The sequence below is a fragment of the Peromyscus californicus genome, unplaced genomic scaffold (assembly GCF_007827085.1).
Source record: "Peromyscus californicus insignis strain IS unplaced genomic scaffold, ASM782708v3 Scaffold_5__1_contigs__length_169319896, whole genome shotgun sequence".
Taxonomy (NCBI): domain Eukaryota; kingdom Metazoa; phylum Chordata; class Mammalia; order Rodentia; family Cricetidae; genus Peromyscus; species Peromyscus californicus.
This window is the reverse complement of record NW_026294573.1, coordinates 83,940,490-83,959,342: the sequence shown is the minus strand read 5'-3', so window position 1 is coordinate 83,959,342 and position 18,853 is coordinate 83,940,490. Positions and strand designations below refer to the sequence as shown.

Genomic DNA, 18,853 nt, shown 5'->3' with positions numbered 1-18,853 from the left:
GCCTGTTCCATTAAATTGCTGGGCTAATCTCCAGAATATCTGATTCAGTAGGTGCTGTTTCCTGTGTTCCTTATAGATAATCACACAAACTGGGTGGCTAGAAATATAACCAGAAGACTTAAATCAGTATCCTTGGGCTGAAATCAAGGTCATCCTTCTTGTGGAGGTGTTGTGTGTGTGTGTGTGTGTGTGTGTGTGTGTGTGTGTGTGTGTGTGTAAAATCTTGCTTTAATGTTCCCTAGCTTCTGTTGGCTATTGGCTTTCCTTGGCTCATGACTGTAACACATCAACATCATACTCCTTCACATTGTCTCTTCCATGTGCATCAAATACACTTTGCTTCCCTCTTACAGAAGCATTAGCTGTGGTGTTCTCAACTTCTACCCATAAGCCAAGAAAACCAGACTATGTTAGAGTCTTAATAACATTTATAAAGTTTTTAGAAAAACAAATAATATTTACGATGATTAAGCATTAGGACCTCATATGTTTGGGTGTCACTGTCAATCTGCCATATATACAGTGTGAGAATCTGCATTTCTAACAGATTTCCTGGTAAGTTTGGACCAGTGGGTGACAGAGTGACATCCTGCATACTTTTCTTAGAAATTCACGTCTATGAAAACCACCTTTTAGCCCTAGATGTATCCGACCACTTTTAGCTTTATATTTTCTTTCTACCTGGAAATTTCCCTCTTTTTTGAATACCACAAAGTACTTGTTTTTTTTCTTTTTTTTTTTTTTGTGTGTGTGTGTGTGCACGTGTTGTGTGGCTTCTGTCTCATCTAGTACATTGAGATTCTTGTCTTATATGTTGTATTTCAACTACACAGCCCTCCACATAATATGTGTTCAATAAATTCTCAGGGCTTGGAATTGAAAGGGCAAAAGAACAAGAAGAAATTCTTAATTCTATTCAGAAAGAATTCAATGTGAAAGCGATCACCAAGTGTGCAGTGTTAGCTTGCATTCCGCTATCCCATTATTCTTTCAATATTGTTCGGGAATTAACAGCACTTCACTATTTCATTTTCATTGATTGAGATCATAGAAAAATCACCAAGGAGCTCCAAATGCTGGGCTTTGTGGATGATTATTATTCTAACTACAATAGCTATTCTCACATTTCTCTTATAAGAAGATCCAGCTCTAGGAGAAATTGTGAAGAAGGCCCAGTGTGCAGCAAGAAGTGCTGTTTGCCATGCTTCCCTCTCCACAAGGAACTTTTATTTCCTTTTTCAAGTCAGTCTCTTGTTCCATGTTCCTTGCTAAGCCATGAGACTCCTGAAAGCAGAGGTATTCTTATTCATTCCTTATTCATGTCTGTAACCCTAGGGTGCTGGCACTGTGCCTGGCACACAAGAGGCACCAGGTAAAGGCAGTTTGTATCCTTCTAAAGAACGGAAAGGGATTCATAGGAAATTCAGCTCCCCCACCTTTGTAGCTGGTATGATTAGTGTCTCCAGTATTGAAACTCTCATTCCCAGCAGTTTCATGCTGAGGCAGGCTAGAGAATAGGAGGCCTCCAGGGAAGAGTTCGCTTCTTTTGCCCCTTTAACCCTCTGACTCGAAAGATTTTTCTTCCACCTTCGACTCTGCCCAGGCAAGCCCTCCCACGGTTTATACTTAAGGGCCAATGTTCTTTCTATCTTCTGAAAACAACGTGTTCTTTCCTTCCCACCTCTCAAAGCATCCTCTGACTACCCACATGTGACTCTTCATTTATTCAATAAAGAGACTGATGTCCATAAAGCCACAGGCCTGGCAAACCCCAGGAGACTGACCATATTCATTTAAATTCTGTGACACAAAGCTTAGCATAAACTCTCAGCACCAAGGCACTGTTGATTTAAAGATGCAGCCTCAATTAGAGCCATCCTTTTTACAGGGGAAAGAGAAAAGAACTAAGAAAAGAAAGAGGAGAAAATCCATTGTGCTATCATCGTACGCATGATAATCGATGTCTTTAGAGGACTAACCATTGTCAAGTTCAGCGCTTTACTTGTATTAGACCATTTAATCTTCTCTCCTTTATTGTGCAATATAAAAACACAACACAACAGAAACCACAACAAAAAACAAAACAAAACAAAACAAATCTATCTCCAGTGTCCTCAAGCATAAACATAAATACAAAAAAAATCCTCACATGTATTTGATGAGTGAAGGTGTGAACTGGGGTGGTTCAGCTGAGCTCCAAGCTTTGTAACTTTAAACACTTTAATCAAAATTAAAGATTCTCACAGAAATTGTGTAATTTGATGAATATTCAGAAAAAATGTTTAGAAAGGCATAGCTAAGATGAAAATACCAAACTTCATCAGCACCACGTAAGCCCTCCAACCTTCCCTTAGTCCTTAACCCTCTATCACCCAAAGTAATACCAAAGCTTTTACAAACTAGTAAATTTCATAGTATAAATCATTTTAAGAGCATGTATACTCTTTTGTGTCTGGATTCTGTGGCTCAATGCTATTATACACATACACATAAGTTTTTGTTACACATATACTTAGTGTGTCTGTACATCTAACATGAGTAGACACTGCTTGACTGATTACCACAGTGGTCACGCTAATTGTTTTAGTTAGAGTTTCTATTGCTGTGAAGAGACACCTTGACCACAGCAGCTCCTATAAAAGAAAACATATTTAATTGGACTAGCTTAGAGTTTCAGAGGTTTAGTGCATTATCACCATGATGGGACATGGTGGCATGCAGGCAGACATGGTGCTGGAGAAGGAGCTTAGAGTTCTACATCTTGATCTGCAGGCAACCGGAAGAGTCTTTGTGCTACACTGGGTGTAGCTTAAGCATAGGAAACCTCAAAACCTGTCTCCACTTCCTCCAACAAAGAAATGTGCCAACATTTCCTCCAACAAGTCCATACCTACTCCAACAAAGCCACACCTCCTAATAGGGCCACTCCCATGGGGGCCATTTTCTTTCAAACCACCACACTAATTTGCACTCCTGTAATAAGTACATAAAAACTTTAAATTGCTTCTTAGGATGGCCATATTTTGTTAATACTAGTTGTATTAAATTTAGCTACCACATGGGTCACAGCTCTTCTGACTGATTGTGAGAGGGTCCATACTTCTCCCCAAATTTATCCCATATTTGGATTCCCAGTCCAAACTTGCAGTGCACCTTCTAGTCACTCCTGCAATCTCACTGTAATGTGCACTTCTGCCTCCCTTTGGCTTCAATTGCCACCGTCTTCATTCTAATTGCTTTGCTGTGATTCTATGTCAGCAATATTGGTTGTCTGTAATTATGATCTATTATTTATTAATTTATAACATATTACCTGAACCTGACGGGAACTTATTAATACTTTAAATACTCATGATCTGCTTGCCTGGGCAATGCCATGTCAAATAAGGTTTATTAATGCAGCTTAGAAAACTCCACCAACTTAGTACCAATCACTTCACATGGAAGACTATAATCTTTATGCACCCTTGCTGAGTAAAGGCCCAAAAGCTTCATTGCTATCTAGTAAGAACACAATCTGGGCCTTAAGTTCCTTTTGTTTTTTTTTTTTTTGTCTGCTTGCTTAATGTTTATAAATAAAGTGAAAATAGCAGCATAGCTACATGGGATGATGGTACAAAGATAAAATGCAATCGCATCAGTAAAGAATCTAGTACATAGGGTACTATCACATCACTGGGTTTGAGCTATTATTCTTATACTTGATGAGGAAGGCCTGCTGTCTTCATTTTACAGACAAAGAGATGGAAACTTACAAAGTTAGACTTGGCTGCATCATATTGCTTCCACATGGTGGAAATGGAGTTCTCACCCAGCCCTTGCAACTCCACAGCAAGTGGTCATTAGCATCTGACACATACATCTTCACTAAAATCCCAAATCGCAACTAGCTCTTTGGAAAGCTAGCAGAGTGCCTTTCAAGGGATTTCAGCTGAGGTCATTAGAGCTCCTTGAGAGTGGTTCTATTAGATGTAGCTTGTTCTAAATTTGTGATATGGAACACCCAGAGACTTTAACAAGCTTTCTTTAAGTTTCATCTACTTCAATTCTTATATAGAAACATAGCAACGATGGAAATCTTGATGAATCAGTTTGTATGTACAAAAATATGTTTGTTCTTTAGTTTTTCATTATTTGTCACTGCATTTTACAAATGCTATACATTTACTGTCTAAATTATTTATTTAATTTCTTTAAAATTTTTAATTATGTGTGCCTATGTGTTGGCATATGTACATGAGTACAGGTGCCTCTGGAGTCCATAGAGGATATTGGATATTCTGAGTCTGTAGTTACAGATAGCTAGTTGTGAACCACCTAATGTGGGTGCTTAGAACTGAAAACGGGCCCTCTGGAAGATCAACAAACATTCTTAACTGCTGAGTTATCACTTCAGTACCAATATTATATCATTTTTGGAAAGATCACTGTTGTGAAAAATATTAATGGCCCAGAAAAACAGTTGGTCTCATTCTTCCATATGAAATGTAGCAGATGCTGAGAGCTGCTTCTCTGTGAGTTCTCAGAAGACAACATATACACATCGACAACATTTCCATTCATAATGAACCTGTGACAATTGTTGAGTGGTAGGACTATAGTCACAGGTAGTCATCAGTGTCAAGTTTTAATTTTGGTTTCCACATCAGTAAGTGGTGTGCAAGCTGCTGATTAATTAATTAATTAATTCTAGAATTCAGTTATGGTGACATCATAATTTCTAGAATGTTTTGTTTAATCATATTAGAGACAGGGAAGTAAGTCTCTACTAGAAAAATCCAGACTTGTATTAGGATCAGATCTAAGGCCCTTGACTTAATGAAATCAATAAACATTTAGTAGATGTCCAATATGCACTAGGAACTGGGGATTACAGAGCTAAGTAAGTTATTTTCTTTGACCTTGAGAAGTGTACCACATAATAGGACAGCATAATATATAAGCCATTAATTAGAAGAAAGCAGAACAAGTCTACAAGGAAACTGGTTGTGAGGGACAAAACATGGAAGGAGAGATGCAGTCACATTTATTTCATGAGTGAAGATCAAGGGGACTTGACACTTGTGGATTTTCTAAAAGTCATTCTCATAATAGAAAACAGCCCATCCTTCAAACTTGCATGACTCTCCAACATACAGCTAATTAATGATGATCGTATGATAAGCTCATCCATAATAAATCTCACAGTGAGTGAGGTGCTATGTCAGCCTCTGATAGGTTTTTTTTTTAAATTAAAATCACAGAAGGAGAGCAATGATGGTAAAGTATAAGCCAGTGTAGCACAGCAACAGACGGTGTATGTAAGACTTAAGAGCAGATGGATTTGACAACATTCTTTACATATACCAGGCCTCTATCAACATTACTGAACTCTTCCTTTTACAAGGATGCCTGTGATGCTGAAGCAGAAGGACGTCCATGACTGCAGTCAGTCCTCTACACAGGGTCTTAAAGATGACTTCCCTACCTGACATCTGCAGGGTCTTCTGTGACGAGCACATCAGTCTTGCAGGAGGCCAGGGGGTTGATGGACAGCTCCACCGGTGGAACCACAAAGCTTTTGCTGACCGGAAGCCAGAGGCCTTGGCCCAAGCTGAAAGTAGACCTGCAATGTAAGAGTTTCCATTGGGGAACTCCCCGGGAAGCAAAGGGTAAAAAGAAAAAGGGGGCCCTCTCCCCCTCCCTTATAGGGCATTTTCTCATTTTTCCACCCACCTGAGTACTCTCTAGTCCCCAAAGCACAGTGTTATCTAGATTTACTCAAATTGAGACGATTGTCTCTTAAGTTTATTCATCATTTGGCCATAGAAATTGCTTTGTGTTGCTTGTTCTCTTTGCACGAGTAATGAGTGGACACTGTGAAGACAGGGACTATTGTAGCTCTGCTTTCCACTGGTCCTGATGCCCAGCAGGAGTTCCATAAAACGTCGGAAGGAGCAGTCTGGCACAGAGGGTGAGAGCACGGGCTCTAAATCAATTCAAATCAACATCTTCTTCCCTGGTCTGCTACTTAATTCCCTGTGTGCCTTTATCTGCTTAAATATTGAAGTTTTTCACACAATTTCATAGAGGTAGCAGAGGTAATGGGAAGAGTCCGAGCTTATAGAATATTTTTTTAAGAGGGTAGACTGAATAATCAGCAATGCCTCCTCTAGTCCAAGGACCTGAGTCTATAAGTCTAGAAGCCAGACAAACAGGAACCAGATTCCCATAGCAACCCAGGCCATGATGCTGCACAGAGCCAATAAGAGTTCTTTTATACTCAGGATCAACACTCTTAAGACTGCACAAACACACACGCTGTCTAACCTCTCTCCTTTCCCGCGCATCATACCCCAATAAGACTGTCAACTCACCTGAGAATCTTTTCAGGGGCCTGCTCTCCTGTCACCAGATCATAGCCCCTCTCCAGTGTTGTGTAAGGCCAAGGTCTGAGGAGATAATGGAGCAAACGGAAGACAAGAAGACAAGACATGGTATTAGTCCAAAGCAAGTGGGAACCACACTGTTCAACAGAAGCTATACGGACAGTCACATTCCATAGAAGTAATTACTGGATGTGATTTTCTACATTTTAAAGGAATTTCTTCACATCACAGAAGGTTTCAACACTTTTGTTAAGCTCACTTGTCCATTCCTGAGTTCATATCCGAAAACCCAATTCCTCCTCAGCATACTTTATTATTTCCTGTTTGGGTGTATGAATGAAGTGCCAGTGCTTGTTCTCTGGAATTTTCATCAATCATGTACCTCCAGTACTGAAGTGTGTGAGTCAGCAGGAAAATGGCTTTTACTTTTCACTGGGGTGTGTGTGTGTGTGTGTGTGTGTGTGTGTGTGTGTGTGTGTGTGTGTGTGTGCAGTGTGGTTTTGATTTATATTTAAAATAACATTTTTTCATTGGAGAATCTCTTACAATGTATTTTGATAATATTCAACTCATCTAATCTGCACTCCTACCTCCCCACCTACCCAACTTCATGTTCTCTTTCTGTTTCCCCTTTTCAAACCCATCAAGTTCAATTTGTGTTGACCAAATACTCTTGGCTATAAGGCCTTCCCTGGAGAGTGATTGATCTACCAAGGGTCACCCCTTTTAAGACAATTACCAGAAACTATCAAAAGGCTGTTATCTCTTTAGTTATGGGTGGGACTTCACACCCACTTCTCCCCACTCTCTGCTGGGGTTTTGTCTTGCTTGAGCATGCTCAGGGCTTGTGCAAGCTGTCATAATCCCTGTGAGTTCATATGTACATCCGTTCCCTTGTGTCTGGAGAACACCTTCCACGTGTCCAGTAACTCTCCTTCTTACAATCTTCCTAGCCCCTCTTCTGAAGCCTTTGGGAGAGGTTTGGTACAGATGTTCCATTTAGGGTTGAGCACTCTGTAGTCTCTTATTTTCTGCAGATTCTAGAGCAGGAGGTAAGGGAATGGGTGCGCTACTTCCCAGCCTTGAGATCCTGTGTCACTCACCCTTCGCTTTGCCCCCAGTCACTGCGAACACACAGATGTCTGTGAACTGGGTCGGGGGCGTAGCCTTCATGACAACTGCACTCCCCTGTAATCAAAAGGAAACAAGTGTTGTGATACATTGCCTCTGCACATATGCTGTTTCTTGGTTCCCTTGTTTTCCTGAAAGGTTTAGAAAGGCCTCGTGAAAAAAAGGGTGCTGCACCCACCGACTGCTGTGGGTAACACAGGGTTTATGCATTTGTTCATTTGTCTCCTCAGCTACTTATCTTCCATCCAATACATTTTGGACACATTTAACTGTGGTGATATTTTAATTGTGCTGAAATGTGATTTTATTTGTATGTTAATAAATAAAGTTTGCCTGGAGATGAGAGGTCATATAGCGATGTCAAATAGACATAAACAGGAGTCAGGCAGTGGTAGCCCACGCCCTTAATCCGATCACATGGCAGGCAGAGTCTCTGTGTGGTCAAAAACACAGCCAAGTGTGGTGACATGAGCCTTTAATCCCAGTACCAACTATAGAGACCTGGAGGTCTGTATAGACAGGCAGTGATGAGGAAGTCATGTGGTCGGGCTTAGAGTCAATGAGAAGGCATAACAGGAAGGCAATAAAAACACAAGTTAGATGGGAAGAAGCTCTCTCTGGGGAATCGATGGTAGCGAAGTGATAAGATAAGGTAGGCATGGCTCTTTGCTAGTTCTCTGATCTCTTTGGCTATTACCTCTGTATTTGGCTCTGTGTTTCTTATTTAATAAGACTGTTTAGAAATTCGTCTATATTTAACCAAGCTCTCAGCTCTACACTAGAGACACAAAGGCAAAAGTTGTAACTCAGTGATTATGGGGCTCCCAATTTGATATAGAAATAGAAAGTACTTGATAGTGACAGAGGGCCTATTTTCTAATAAATAAATAAATAAATAAATAAATAATGAATATATAAACAGTATATATAAATAAATGTTTATATATTATGACAGTGAATATGTATTTTACAAGCATAATCAGAAAATTAAATGTTTTCCAGTGGGATGAGCCAGCCTTATCCATCAACATATAAGCCTTGTTCAAATGACAACTCCTTCAAGAAATTTTTGATTTCCTCTTTTGGAAAGGTGTTTTGCTTCCAGTTTACCTGTCTTCACCTCTCCACTGTGATCTCCTTTTCAGTCTCTTTCTCTGCTCCTGTCCTGTTCCTTATGTCTTGTGTGCTTCCTTCCTTCTATCTATCTACCCTTTACTCTGCCCATTTGTTTTCTTCACTGGCCTTGTCTGTTGGGGGCTGCATGAGTGCCTCCTAGCAGTCCACACTGTGTAAGTATCTCCTTGTGTTGGCTGAGTTCATTTCAGCATGCCTTGTCTCTCCATTTCCAAAGTTCAGACTTCAGTAACAGTTTTCAGAAAGTTCCCTATGATAACTTCTCAGTGTATTTCAGAAGGTGTGAAGTTTTAAAGTTAAATTTGCTATTTTCCACCAAAGGTATACTTGTGAAATGTTGACAGATGCTGCTCTAAAAATAGATTCTCTAAAAAATAAATTTGGGGGATACAGTGCTCTCTGTGGAGTGATTCTCCATGGGGATGATACACACAACTTCCCCCAAACTTTACTTTGAGAAACTTGCAGGGCTGGGGTTTGAGGTAAGTGGTAGGGCACTTGCTTTAAGTTCTATCACCAGTACTTACACTGAAAAAATATTGGGACAATTTTGGTGGTCTGACAATGTGTGGAACCATCATTCTGTGAAATACTATTGGGCAACTTTTTAGAAACCACTTGGCTTAGCTGGATGCCTAGAAGAGAGTCAGCCCCAGCACTCAATGATATGAGGCCCAGTGAACAACTAAGCATCCACTATGTTTGATAAACTTCCTGGTTATTGATGGCCAAGTGCCTTCATTCCCATCTTTTGGTGAATCAGAGCAATTCTAGTTGACCTGACTGAAACTTTTCACAACATGGTGAGGGGTATGTATTATTCAATGTGGAAGATTTAAGAACTTCTCAATTTTATCCTTTAATTTTTCTTGTATTTCATTTTGAATCTCTTTAAAAATTAAAAAAGAATACGACAGACACTCAGAAATCACGTTCTAGAGTTGAGGACCCTGGCAAGAGTCCACATATCAGCTCCAGCTAGATTTATTTCAAGCTGACTTTGAGAAAATTAAGGCCTCCTGTCATCCTTGCTTCAGTGAAGAAGGTTATGAGTCTCTGAGTCAATATGCTAATAAGCTCAAGCTATTTGAAATAGGAATTGTGAATGAAGTACTTAATTTTTTACATCGATTTATTTATTGTGGGTGTGCATGCAAACACATATGGGAGCTTCAAGTGTGTCATGGCACAAAAGTGGAGGTCACAGAAAAAATTGTAAGAATCAACCAGTTCTTTTGTTCTACTACGAGGGCTTGAGGTATTGAAATCTGGTCATCATGGTTGAGGTAATCATCTATACCTACTATACATCTGATGAATTAATGCTTTCTCAGCTTTGTGTAAACAAAGCAAAGACCATATAAGCAAGACCAGTAAGGAGCAGGTTGTGAAATTATACTCACAACGACTTGTTTCAAGACATTTATATTTACCCAGTAAGCCTCCTCTTGTCAACAAGGAACCAGGAGCGTTATACATTTGACCTTCCATAAAGCATTCTGAGAGAAACAGACAAACTTTTAACTCATTCTATGTATTAGAAAGTGTATTAATCTTTGTGTGGCCAGCACCTTGCAAGTGTATGACAAATAGCCTGGGTTTCATAAATACTGGTCAACATGAAATGGGAGTAAGAAGGAATATGGAGTCAGAGAATGAATGGGTCAGGGGTAAAATCTGAAATATTCAAAAGATTGTTGGAAGACAGAGGAGAAACAGAATAGAGAAATCTACTTTTCCTTTCCCTGAGCATGTGGCAAATCATCAGGGTGCCTTCTTGCAGCCAGTAATGCTTCCTGTAAGCCTTCCTCCACCACCATGCCTGGGGTGGTCCACTGAGTGGGAGTGCTGTATGTGTGATCTAATGAACTGGTTCTTGCAGGAGGAAAGGGAAATTGACTCAAAAGACTGAGAGCCTTGAATTTGGATTGCAGTAATTTGCCAATGGGGGAGGGGAGGACTTGCTAATGATGTGTTAAAATGCAACAAACCCCTTCATGAAATATTCACCACTTTAAACATGCCTAATATTAAAGATTAAAAGTCCTGGGATTTGTCCTCGAGACTCCCAGAACTGATTTATGATCTGCCAAAAGACACAGACCTCATGATTCATAAAGGGAGAGGTAAAATGGTTACCCTTAGCAAAGGAAGTCAGGCTATAATGAGTAAAGAGAAAGCTCCTTTGGTTTCTGTCTAGGCTACCAGTGATTCTGCAGGAAAGGGCATGGTCATTCACCCCTCCCATGTCTGTTTGGGAATATCTGTGACAGTGAGAAGTCTGTTCTGTTCTCTGAAAGGGCACTGCTATGTTTTTCTCTTTCTTCCTTGTGTGCTTACTGAACAAGTTTTCCTTGACTCAGATAAGTCATTAATTACTGTCACTCATGATACAACAAATATATATTTTGAAAATGAGAAGCATCCACCCTAGAGGCCCCCATAAGGCTGCTAGAGTATAGGAAATAGACAGAAGGCAAAGGCAAAGCCCATGAGGCTGGGATCAGGCAGGCAGACCAGATTTCAGTATTCACTCTCTTCCTGTCTAGTTGTGCGACTAGAGAAGCAGGTCTGGGGAGAATCTGCTTTACCTCTTTGGTCTCAGTTTTCTCATCTATACACTGGAAATGAAATGACATTGATGTAACTATCTCACAGAGCAAATGAAGGTAGAAAAGAGTAGAGGCTGCAGCTTTGGCCAACAGGAGTTGATGGTCAGTCTGTTACTTTCCTCCTCTTTAGCTTTAATGCTAACATGGTCCCTGGTAGTGCCCACATATTCTCTAGGGACACATGTATTTTCTTGCATGGACATTAGTTTCTCCAGCTACAAAGCTGAGGGTTGGATTAAATATCCATCAATTCTCAACACCAACATTTAGCCATTTGCCTTGCCTGTCTGAATCCCTAACCTCTGCTCTCTGGACAATTTGTTTTAGCCTTGGCTATGATCACTCTTAGTGGTGGACTGGGTGTCTCCGGCAACATCTCCATCAATGCCATGGCTATTGGCTTTATTGACTCCTCTTTCCTATTTTGCTGATTCAGCAAATTCTCCTCTATTTGCAACTAAGCATTTCCTTCTTGTCAGATGAAAAGCTTCTGGCCTCTAGAAGTAAGGGTTATTAACCCCTTCCAGGGGAAGGACTTTCCACACTCTACCTCTGCTTGCCCAGGCTGTCAAGAATAGCTCTGCTGGGACACACGTTAGCATGTTATTATGCTGATTGTGAATGCCTAAGCTCCATCTTCACTGTGAACACTCCATAACAGACGTAGTCCATCTCTCTTGTTAGGACTGCATCCCAGCACCTAATGCACTGTCTCACCCATGGAAGCATTTGGGAAATAAGTGCTAAAGAGTGAAGTGACATGACTCACAAGTGGGATAGTCAGTTTCTTATTTGTCTATTCTCCACACTAACCTAAGTTTTTTCTTTCTTTCTGTGTTCGTTCCTTACTGCAGGGAGTTTTTATCAGTCACCTTGGATCACAATAAATGGACTAGTAACTGATGTAGGGCGGGTAACTGGCTTACGGAATTAATGGACAGAGGAAAGGAAGGAAGGAAGGAAGGAAGGAAGGAAGGAAGGAAGGAAGGAAGGAAGGAAGGAAGGAAGGAAGGCCGGGCTAAGGAACATATAAATATAATATGCATGAATTCAAGCTGATTTTAGAATAATGATGGAAAAAGCCTCCGCTCATGTCAAGTGTTTGCCAGCAGAGCAGTTATTGTGAACATGAGCTGGGGAAATGTACACAACAGAATTCTACTGCACATCAGAGCAGAAAAGGCCCTTAAAGATCCTGGAGTTCAGATCTTCCAACCTTCATTTTTCAGAAGAGGAAGCTAATATTCGGAAACTAAAGAGATTTTGTCAAATCTCCAGGCTAGTCTCTGGGGTAGCCAAGGTTAGAGCCAATGGCTCATGGCCACCAGAACCATTGGAACTCTTCAGGCGACTTTGGTGGTATAATTATTTAGTGCACATTGAAGCCATTTTAAGGGAACTTTTACCCTTTTTAGTCCTCTGACATTTCTGACTTTCCTATAATGAGGATATTACATTTCTAAGCAGGTATTATAAAAAAGGTAAAATGAATTCGAAATATCCTTAAGCACATTAAAAACACACATTTGTATGTAGTTAATAATGCAGACCTAAAAAAATGTTTAATCTCTTCATTAAAGTGGTTCCCATAAGGGAATTCAATTAAGCAAATTTCCATCATGTTAGTTACTAAAACTTGGTATTGTTGGCTACAGATGAGCTTTGTTGGCCTTAAAATATTTACTCTTCTTATCTCTTAAGTCCTATTTATCCAGTTCTCACTTTTTATGTTGTATGCATTCTCTCTTCATAAACCTTATTCAGAAACAACAGAAGCTTGTTCCTCATGAGCAAATCAGACTTATCCTTATCCAAAGCACTTCAAAGTAAACAGCCCTCTTCTGTTAATTACAGGCGGCCAATGGACTGGAGAAGTAGTGGGGCTTGCAAACTCCTTGTTCTTAATTCAAATTCTGCATCTGATACTAGAAATGCTATAAACAGGTCAAGTTCCTTCTCTCTCTGTGTCCCTTTCCTTACATATAATGAGACTGAGATCAAGTATCTGCTGGAAATTTCAAGAGATATACTTTAAAAGTCCTTAGTGCTATCTTTGGCACACTTCTTATTGCTGCTGAAACTGTTATATACCCTTGAGTTGTTACTGCTCCTGGATGGAAGAGGCCCATTTGGCATCTTGTTTTGGTAGAAGAAAAGGGTATTAAGAACAAAGTATAGCTTTTCAAAGTCAAAGACATTGTGGATTTCTGTTTTGTTTTTAATCTATAAGGGTTGGCCATGTCAAAAGAGACAGTCTCCATGACTCTTCTGCATCTTTCCAGAAGCCCTGGTACCTATCATCTTCTCTGTCTATGGCATCTCCCGTTGAAGGAGATACACTCAGATGCAGGGCATAGGCATAAGGGTGATCTGCAGCCTTAAGGATGACAATGAATATATACAGTCTCTTTGCTCAGCCTAGCATTCTGGCTCCCATACTCCCTCCCTGTCATCCTCTTATGATTCCATTTTCACTTGCTCCCAGCTCAGTCATCACTTATCATCACAGGCCAGGGATGCTGCATGCTGTTCACTTTCCTATTTACGCTTTATGTCCCTGTTGCTTGGAAAGACAACTCCCTGGTCTCTCAGAGAACTGATCATGGCATGCTTTTCTCTTATGACTGCAACGGGCCACTATGCCTCTGTAACCTATCCCAGAATCAGGTACAGAAGGATAGGACAGGAATGGTATTACGGAGGGCCAGATTGTTTCATAGTGCAATGGAATATAGCTGACACATGTCATTGTAAGCTTCTTTGTTCTGCAATGTTGCCTGAGCCATCAAGGGAGGGAGAGTAACATAGATGTCCCATTTATGAATGAGCCCCTCCACAGATACTTGAAGAGGATCATTTGAGATGTTTTTGCAGACTCTAGGAAGCTTGTTACTCTAGGGATGTTACATAAAAGGTGTATGTATGTGTGTATGGATGCATGTGAGTATCTGTTTATATGTATGTGTAGGAGTATGCACATGTAGAAGCTAGAAGAGGGTGTTAGATGTTCTCCTCTATCACCTATTACTAGGATGCAGGGTCTCTTCCTTATCATGAGCCTCATGTATGCTGGAAGCCCGCAAGTCCCAGTCTCTGCTCCTTTGGAGGTGGTGTTACAGATATGAATGGGATGTGTGGCTTGTTGTATTGGTACTGTGATCTGGACTATAGTCTTCATGATTGCGCAGTAAAGGCTCTTAATCCCTGAGTCATTTCAACAGACCCTGAATGTCTGCCTTAATCCCACTCCTTGAGAAAAACATAGCCTGGGTAATGGAAAGATGAGACCAGAGGAAAAGAAATGAGAGGCCAAGAGAGAGTTTAAGAAGAAAAGAAACATAAATGGGAATGTGATTATTTAAAAGAAATGAGATAATTACAGCAGCTTTGAATATAACAAATGCCATTGAGGATTACATTTCAAAGCACTGTTCCTTTTGCAAATTACTTTACCTCTCTCTGCTTTGGTCTTCCCATCTGTAAAGTGAGAAGGCAGAATTTACAGACTCCCCCAAACACCCTTGAAAACATGGTCAAATTCTGGTCCTCTTTCACAATCTGGTTTTGACTCTTAAAGTCAGTATCTGTCCTGTCAATGGATGATTTGGGATAACTAGGGTTTTGGGGGGAATACAGGCTGGAGGTGGTCCACTGAGAAACATGGCTGGCATGAAATAAAAAGAAAGTACCATTAAGAACTCTGTACAAGGAATTTTTTTTTTTTTTTAGATGTTGCTCAGTCAAGTGGCTGTTGCACTTGGGGAAGCTCCCTTACTTCACTGGGATTCCATTTTTCTATCAATACAGTGTAACATCCTGTGGACAGTTCATCAGTTTTGAACAGGTACCTTTACTAGCTGTTCTTTCTTTACAATGTCAACAAAATTCCAGCCTTGTTCATTTCAAAGGCACTGAAGACCAAGATTTAAATCTGCTTTTCAGGTGCTGCTTCTCCACTGTCATTCATCAGCAGTCCTGTGAGGAAATTTTAACTACAGGTTGAAAGATTCCACTTGCATGACTTAATAAGGCCTAACTGACATTGGCTCTGTCATTGTGGTAGACCCATGTCCAGTGATCTGGGCTTCTGAGAAGACATCAACCACTGGGTCACACAAAGTCCCCTTCCCCATGGCTCAGCCAAGGCAACCTCTCATCACGGGCTTCATTGCCTATTTTCTATCCTCATCCACTTTTGAATGAACAATACAAATGATTATCAGCATATTAATGTCAAGGAGGGAAAAGAAGTTTCCCTCAAAGTTGTAGTTGGTTGAGGATGCAGACAAAATGAGGAGGGGGGAATATCTGACCAATAGTCTGGAAAGGATGCAGAGTAAACAAACTGACCACTAGGGAGGAGTTGAGTTTAATTAACATATACAAGACATCAAACAGGTGCACAGAACTGTGGTTACTGCCTCCAAAATTACCTCCTTGACTCTTGTCTTGCTTCCTCCATGTTTCCCACATAATCTGGAAGGGATGGAGAGCCAGAAGACTCACCTTGGAAAGGTAGAAGAGCACTGACCTGAGAGCCAAGGTGCTCTGAGCCTGAATCTTTATCTCTTACATGTCTAGATCGACCACTCCATTTCTTTTACGGTTTTCCTTTCTTTCCTTCTTTCTTTTTTTCCCTTTTCTGTGGTGATATTTTGTTTGTGCTTTAATAAATAAAGCTTGCCTGGAGATCAGTGTGGGGAGCTAGTCACTAGTTAACCATAGAGACCAGGCAGTGGTAGCATACACCTTTGATCCCAGCTCTTGGGATCTCATGCATTTGATCCCAGCACTTGGGAGGCACACACTGCCTTTAATTCCAGCACTAGGGAGGTGGAGACAGGAAGTGATATGGCTGGGCAGAAATGAATACAAGGCTGGAAGATACATTAGCTCAGCCCTTTTCAGGCTGAGGAGTTGGCGAGGTAAGTGGTGACTGTGGCTTGCTCCTCTGTCTCTCTGATCTTTTGGCATTTATCTTGATATCTGGCTCCAGGTTTTCATTATTAAGATCAATTATGATTCATACTACACTTTTCTTTTCCTTCTTTTAAAACAACCATTTAGGTCCAAACATTCAACTACTCAAGGAGCTTAAAAGTGACTTTATTGTGATGCTGTGAAGAAGAACAGGCATCCATTGTCTACCACTTACTATAGAAGGTGAGGGCCCTGGGGGTGACCTCTCCAAATCCTATAGTTATGTTTTGATCAACAACTTTTGTAGTAATTGGTACAAGATATGAATTTGTGCCATCCTTGGACCAGGACCATGCTAATCTTCTCTATATTGTTTCAATTTTAGTATAGATTCTGCTGAAACCGGTAGAGAGATTTATTTCTTTTATGTATATATTTGTTTGTCAGTGTGGATGTACATTACCAGAAGTATCTTCAGATATCACAAGAGGATATTGAAACTGCTGGAGCTAGAATTACAGGCAGCTGTGAGTCTCCTGAACTGGATTCTGGGAACCAAACTTAGGTAGTTGATGTATACTCTCTTGACTGCTGAGCCATCCCTCTAGCACCAAATTGGTACACTTCCAGGACTCTGTTTCCCCATCAGAAAATGAGCATACTAAACCAAATTTCTTTATTACAGGCACTGTAGACAATACAAAAAGCAATAATTATACTTCTGGCTACATAGACATCCCTTGGTTATTGAAAATGATGTCATTACTCCTGCTGCTAGCATGGACAGCATTGTTGGTGCTGTGGTCCAGGTGGAGCTACTGAATTCCCTCCTTGGTTTCATGACTTTTCATCTCTATGGTTATAGCTCTCTTCTTAAAGTTATTGCTATGGTGCATGTTTTTCTTTCTCCCCCTCACATGGATCTTGTCTCATCTCTGTCTCAAAGTTAAGACTTTACTTCTTCAGTATGGTGTGGTTGTGGTTCTTTTTACAGGTTGTATGCACCTGGTATGGGGAAGATGAGGACTTAGAGATGAATCCACTTAATTTTCTGCCTTCAAGAACTGGGTGGAACATACATCACCAGTACAAGGTGTGGCTGGTCTGAGTTGAAAGTAAAGTGTGCTCAAAGAGTCATTGAACCAAAGAAAGGAGCCCAGAGCTCTCTCTCAAGGTCAGGGAGTGCTTTCTACAAGAATAGGACTATGGTAGTGATGGAGGATGAAAAGACACACATAAAGGTCATTATTAACTTCTGAGTAGTGTTGGAAGTCCTACATGTTTGTTGCTAGTTCATGACACCTTCAAATAACCCTATAAGGTAGGTTCTAATGTTCACTGTCTTATATAAAACAATATTGAGTATAGAATAAGTTGAGTAGCTACCTTGCTAGAGGCCAACATGTTGCAATACTCAAGGAGGCACCATTAGATTCCAGCAAGCCTGGCTTCAGAGCCTGTTTTGTAATCTCAGTTCATCCTTCCTCCCTTCCCATAGGAATCATGGTATTTCCAGACCAAGGGGAACAGGGCAAAGGCAGGTCACAGAATAGATACTAACAGGGTCACTTTGCTTTCTTAAATCAGTGGGAAGCAATGTGCAAGACGCTATGTGTACTGAGGCATCTTGGCTTGCTTTTGGTAATACAGGGAACCAGAGCTTGGGAATTTGTCTCTTCAAAAACAGTCACTTTCAAGTGCTGAGTCTAGGAAAAGTGAGCAGAGAAAGGCAGTTTCACAAAGACAGTCACAGGTATCGGAGTGGAATTTGAACTCCATGGCTTTGTGATATTGTAAAATTACCTGTCTCTGACCCAATTCAGATCCTTAATTTCCAAGTTAATCATCCCTGCCCTATTCATTCACCAACATGAAGAATAGTCAATCAATGCATCATAAATATTGCCTGCAATAGTTATGATGATTATGAGAGACACTGATTATACAAAAGGAAAGAGCTTAGTCATGTCTCAACTTGATGTGTCATGCTTTGTTGACACCCATGGGATGGCTGCCCCTTTCTGAACAGAAACAGAGGAGGAATGAATGGGGGTGCATAAAGGAGGTAGGGTGGAGAATGGAAGGAGAGGAGGGAGGGGAACCTGCAGTTGGAATGTGAAACAAATGAAAAAAAATTAGTTAACAAAACAAAAACAAAACAGAAAAATCAACAAACAAAAGAACGAATGTCCCTTCCTGACCATGGATTTAAGCTTGATCCCCTTCATTATAACTTGAAAAAGAGGTTATAGGACTCTTATTGAGATCACCATGCCTCCTCACTTTTAACTTGAAGAAACGTATTATGGCAAGAGCTAATGCTGCCCAGCGTTTACAGAAGAGGTATGAAATGGAATCCCTTGGGTACTTAATTTGAACCCAGTTTCCATAGTGAGAACAAACATGGTTAGGATTTCAAGGCCAATCCACATGGCTATAGAACCAGAACATGTCCTCACAATATAAAAGATGAAAGGGCTTAACATCACCTTGAGTCTCACGCAAATGAACTTGATGACCTGACTTGCTCATTCCCTGTACTTTTACAGGATCTTAAAGGCTGCAAATGAGGCAATGTGATCATCAAAGACATGAGACCCCTGGGCAGCTTTCTTGCAAACTGCTTGTTGTCCTCCCTCAAGCGACTTCACCCCTCTGAGAGTCATCATTCTCCTCTAAAAGATGGTA

General features: G+C 40.6%; 1 protein-coding gene and 1 non-coding gene across 6 annotated transcripts in view; both read right to left on the bottom strand.

Moving 5' to 3' along the window:
- Positions 1-18,853, bottom strand: part of Astn2 (astrotactin 2) — a 947,200-nt gene that overhangs the window by 517,167 nt on the left and 411,180 nt on the right. For 4 of the 5 annotated variants that reach the window (XM_052714946.1, XM_052714945.1, XM_052714948.1 and 1 more), the window contains 3 exons: positions 7,472-7,556; positions 6,357-6,431; positions 5,468-5,605 (listed from right to left, as the gene is read on the bottom strand). In XM_052714946.1, the coding sequence (XP_052570906.1) occupies positions 5,468-5,605; positions 6,357-6,431; positions 7,472-7,556 (298 nt within the window). The remainder of the gene's footprint in view (positions 1-5,467; positions 5,606-6,356; positions 6,432-7,471; positions 7,557-18,853) is intronic. The other variant, XM_052714947.1, reaches the window with a different exon arrangement.
- On the bottom strand, positions 16,471-16,577 carry LOC128098025 (U6 spliceosomal RNA). Its single transcript, XR_008214072.1, has one exon. It is a non-coding gene; the product is annotated as a U6 spliceosomal RNA (small nuclear RNA).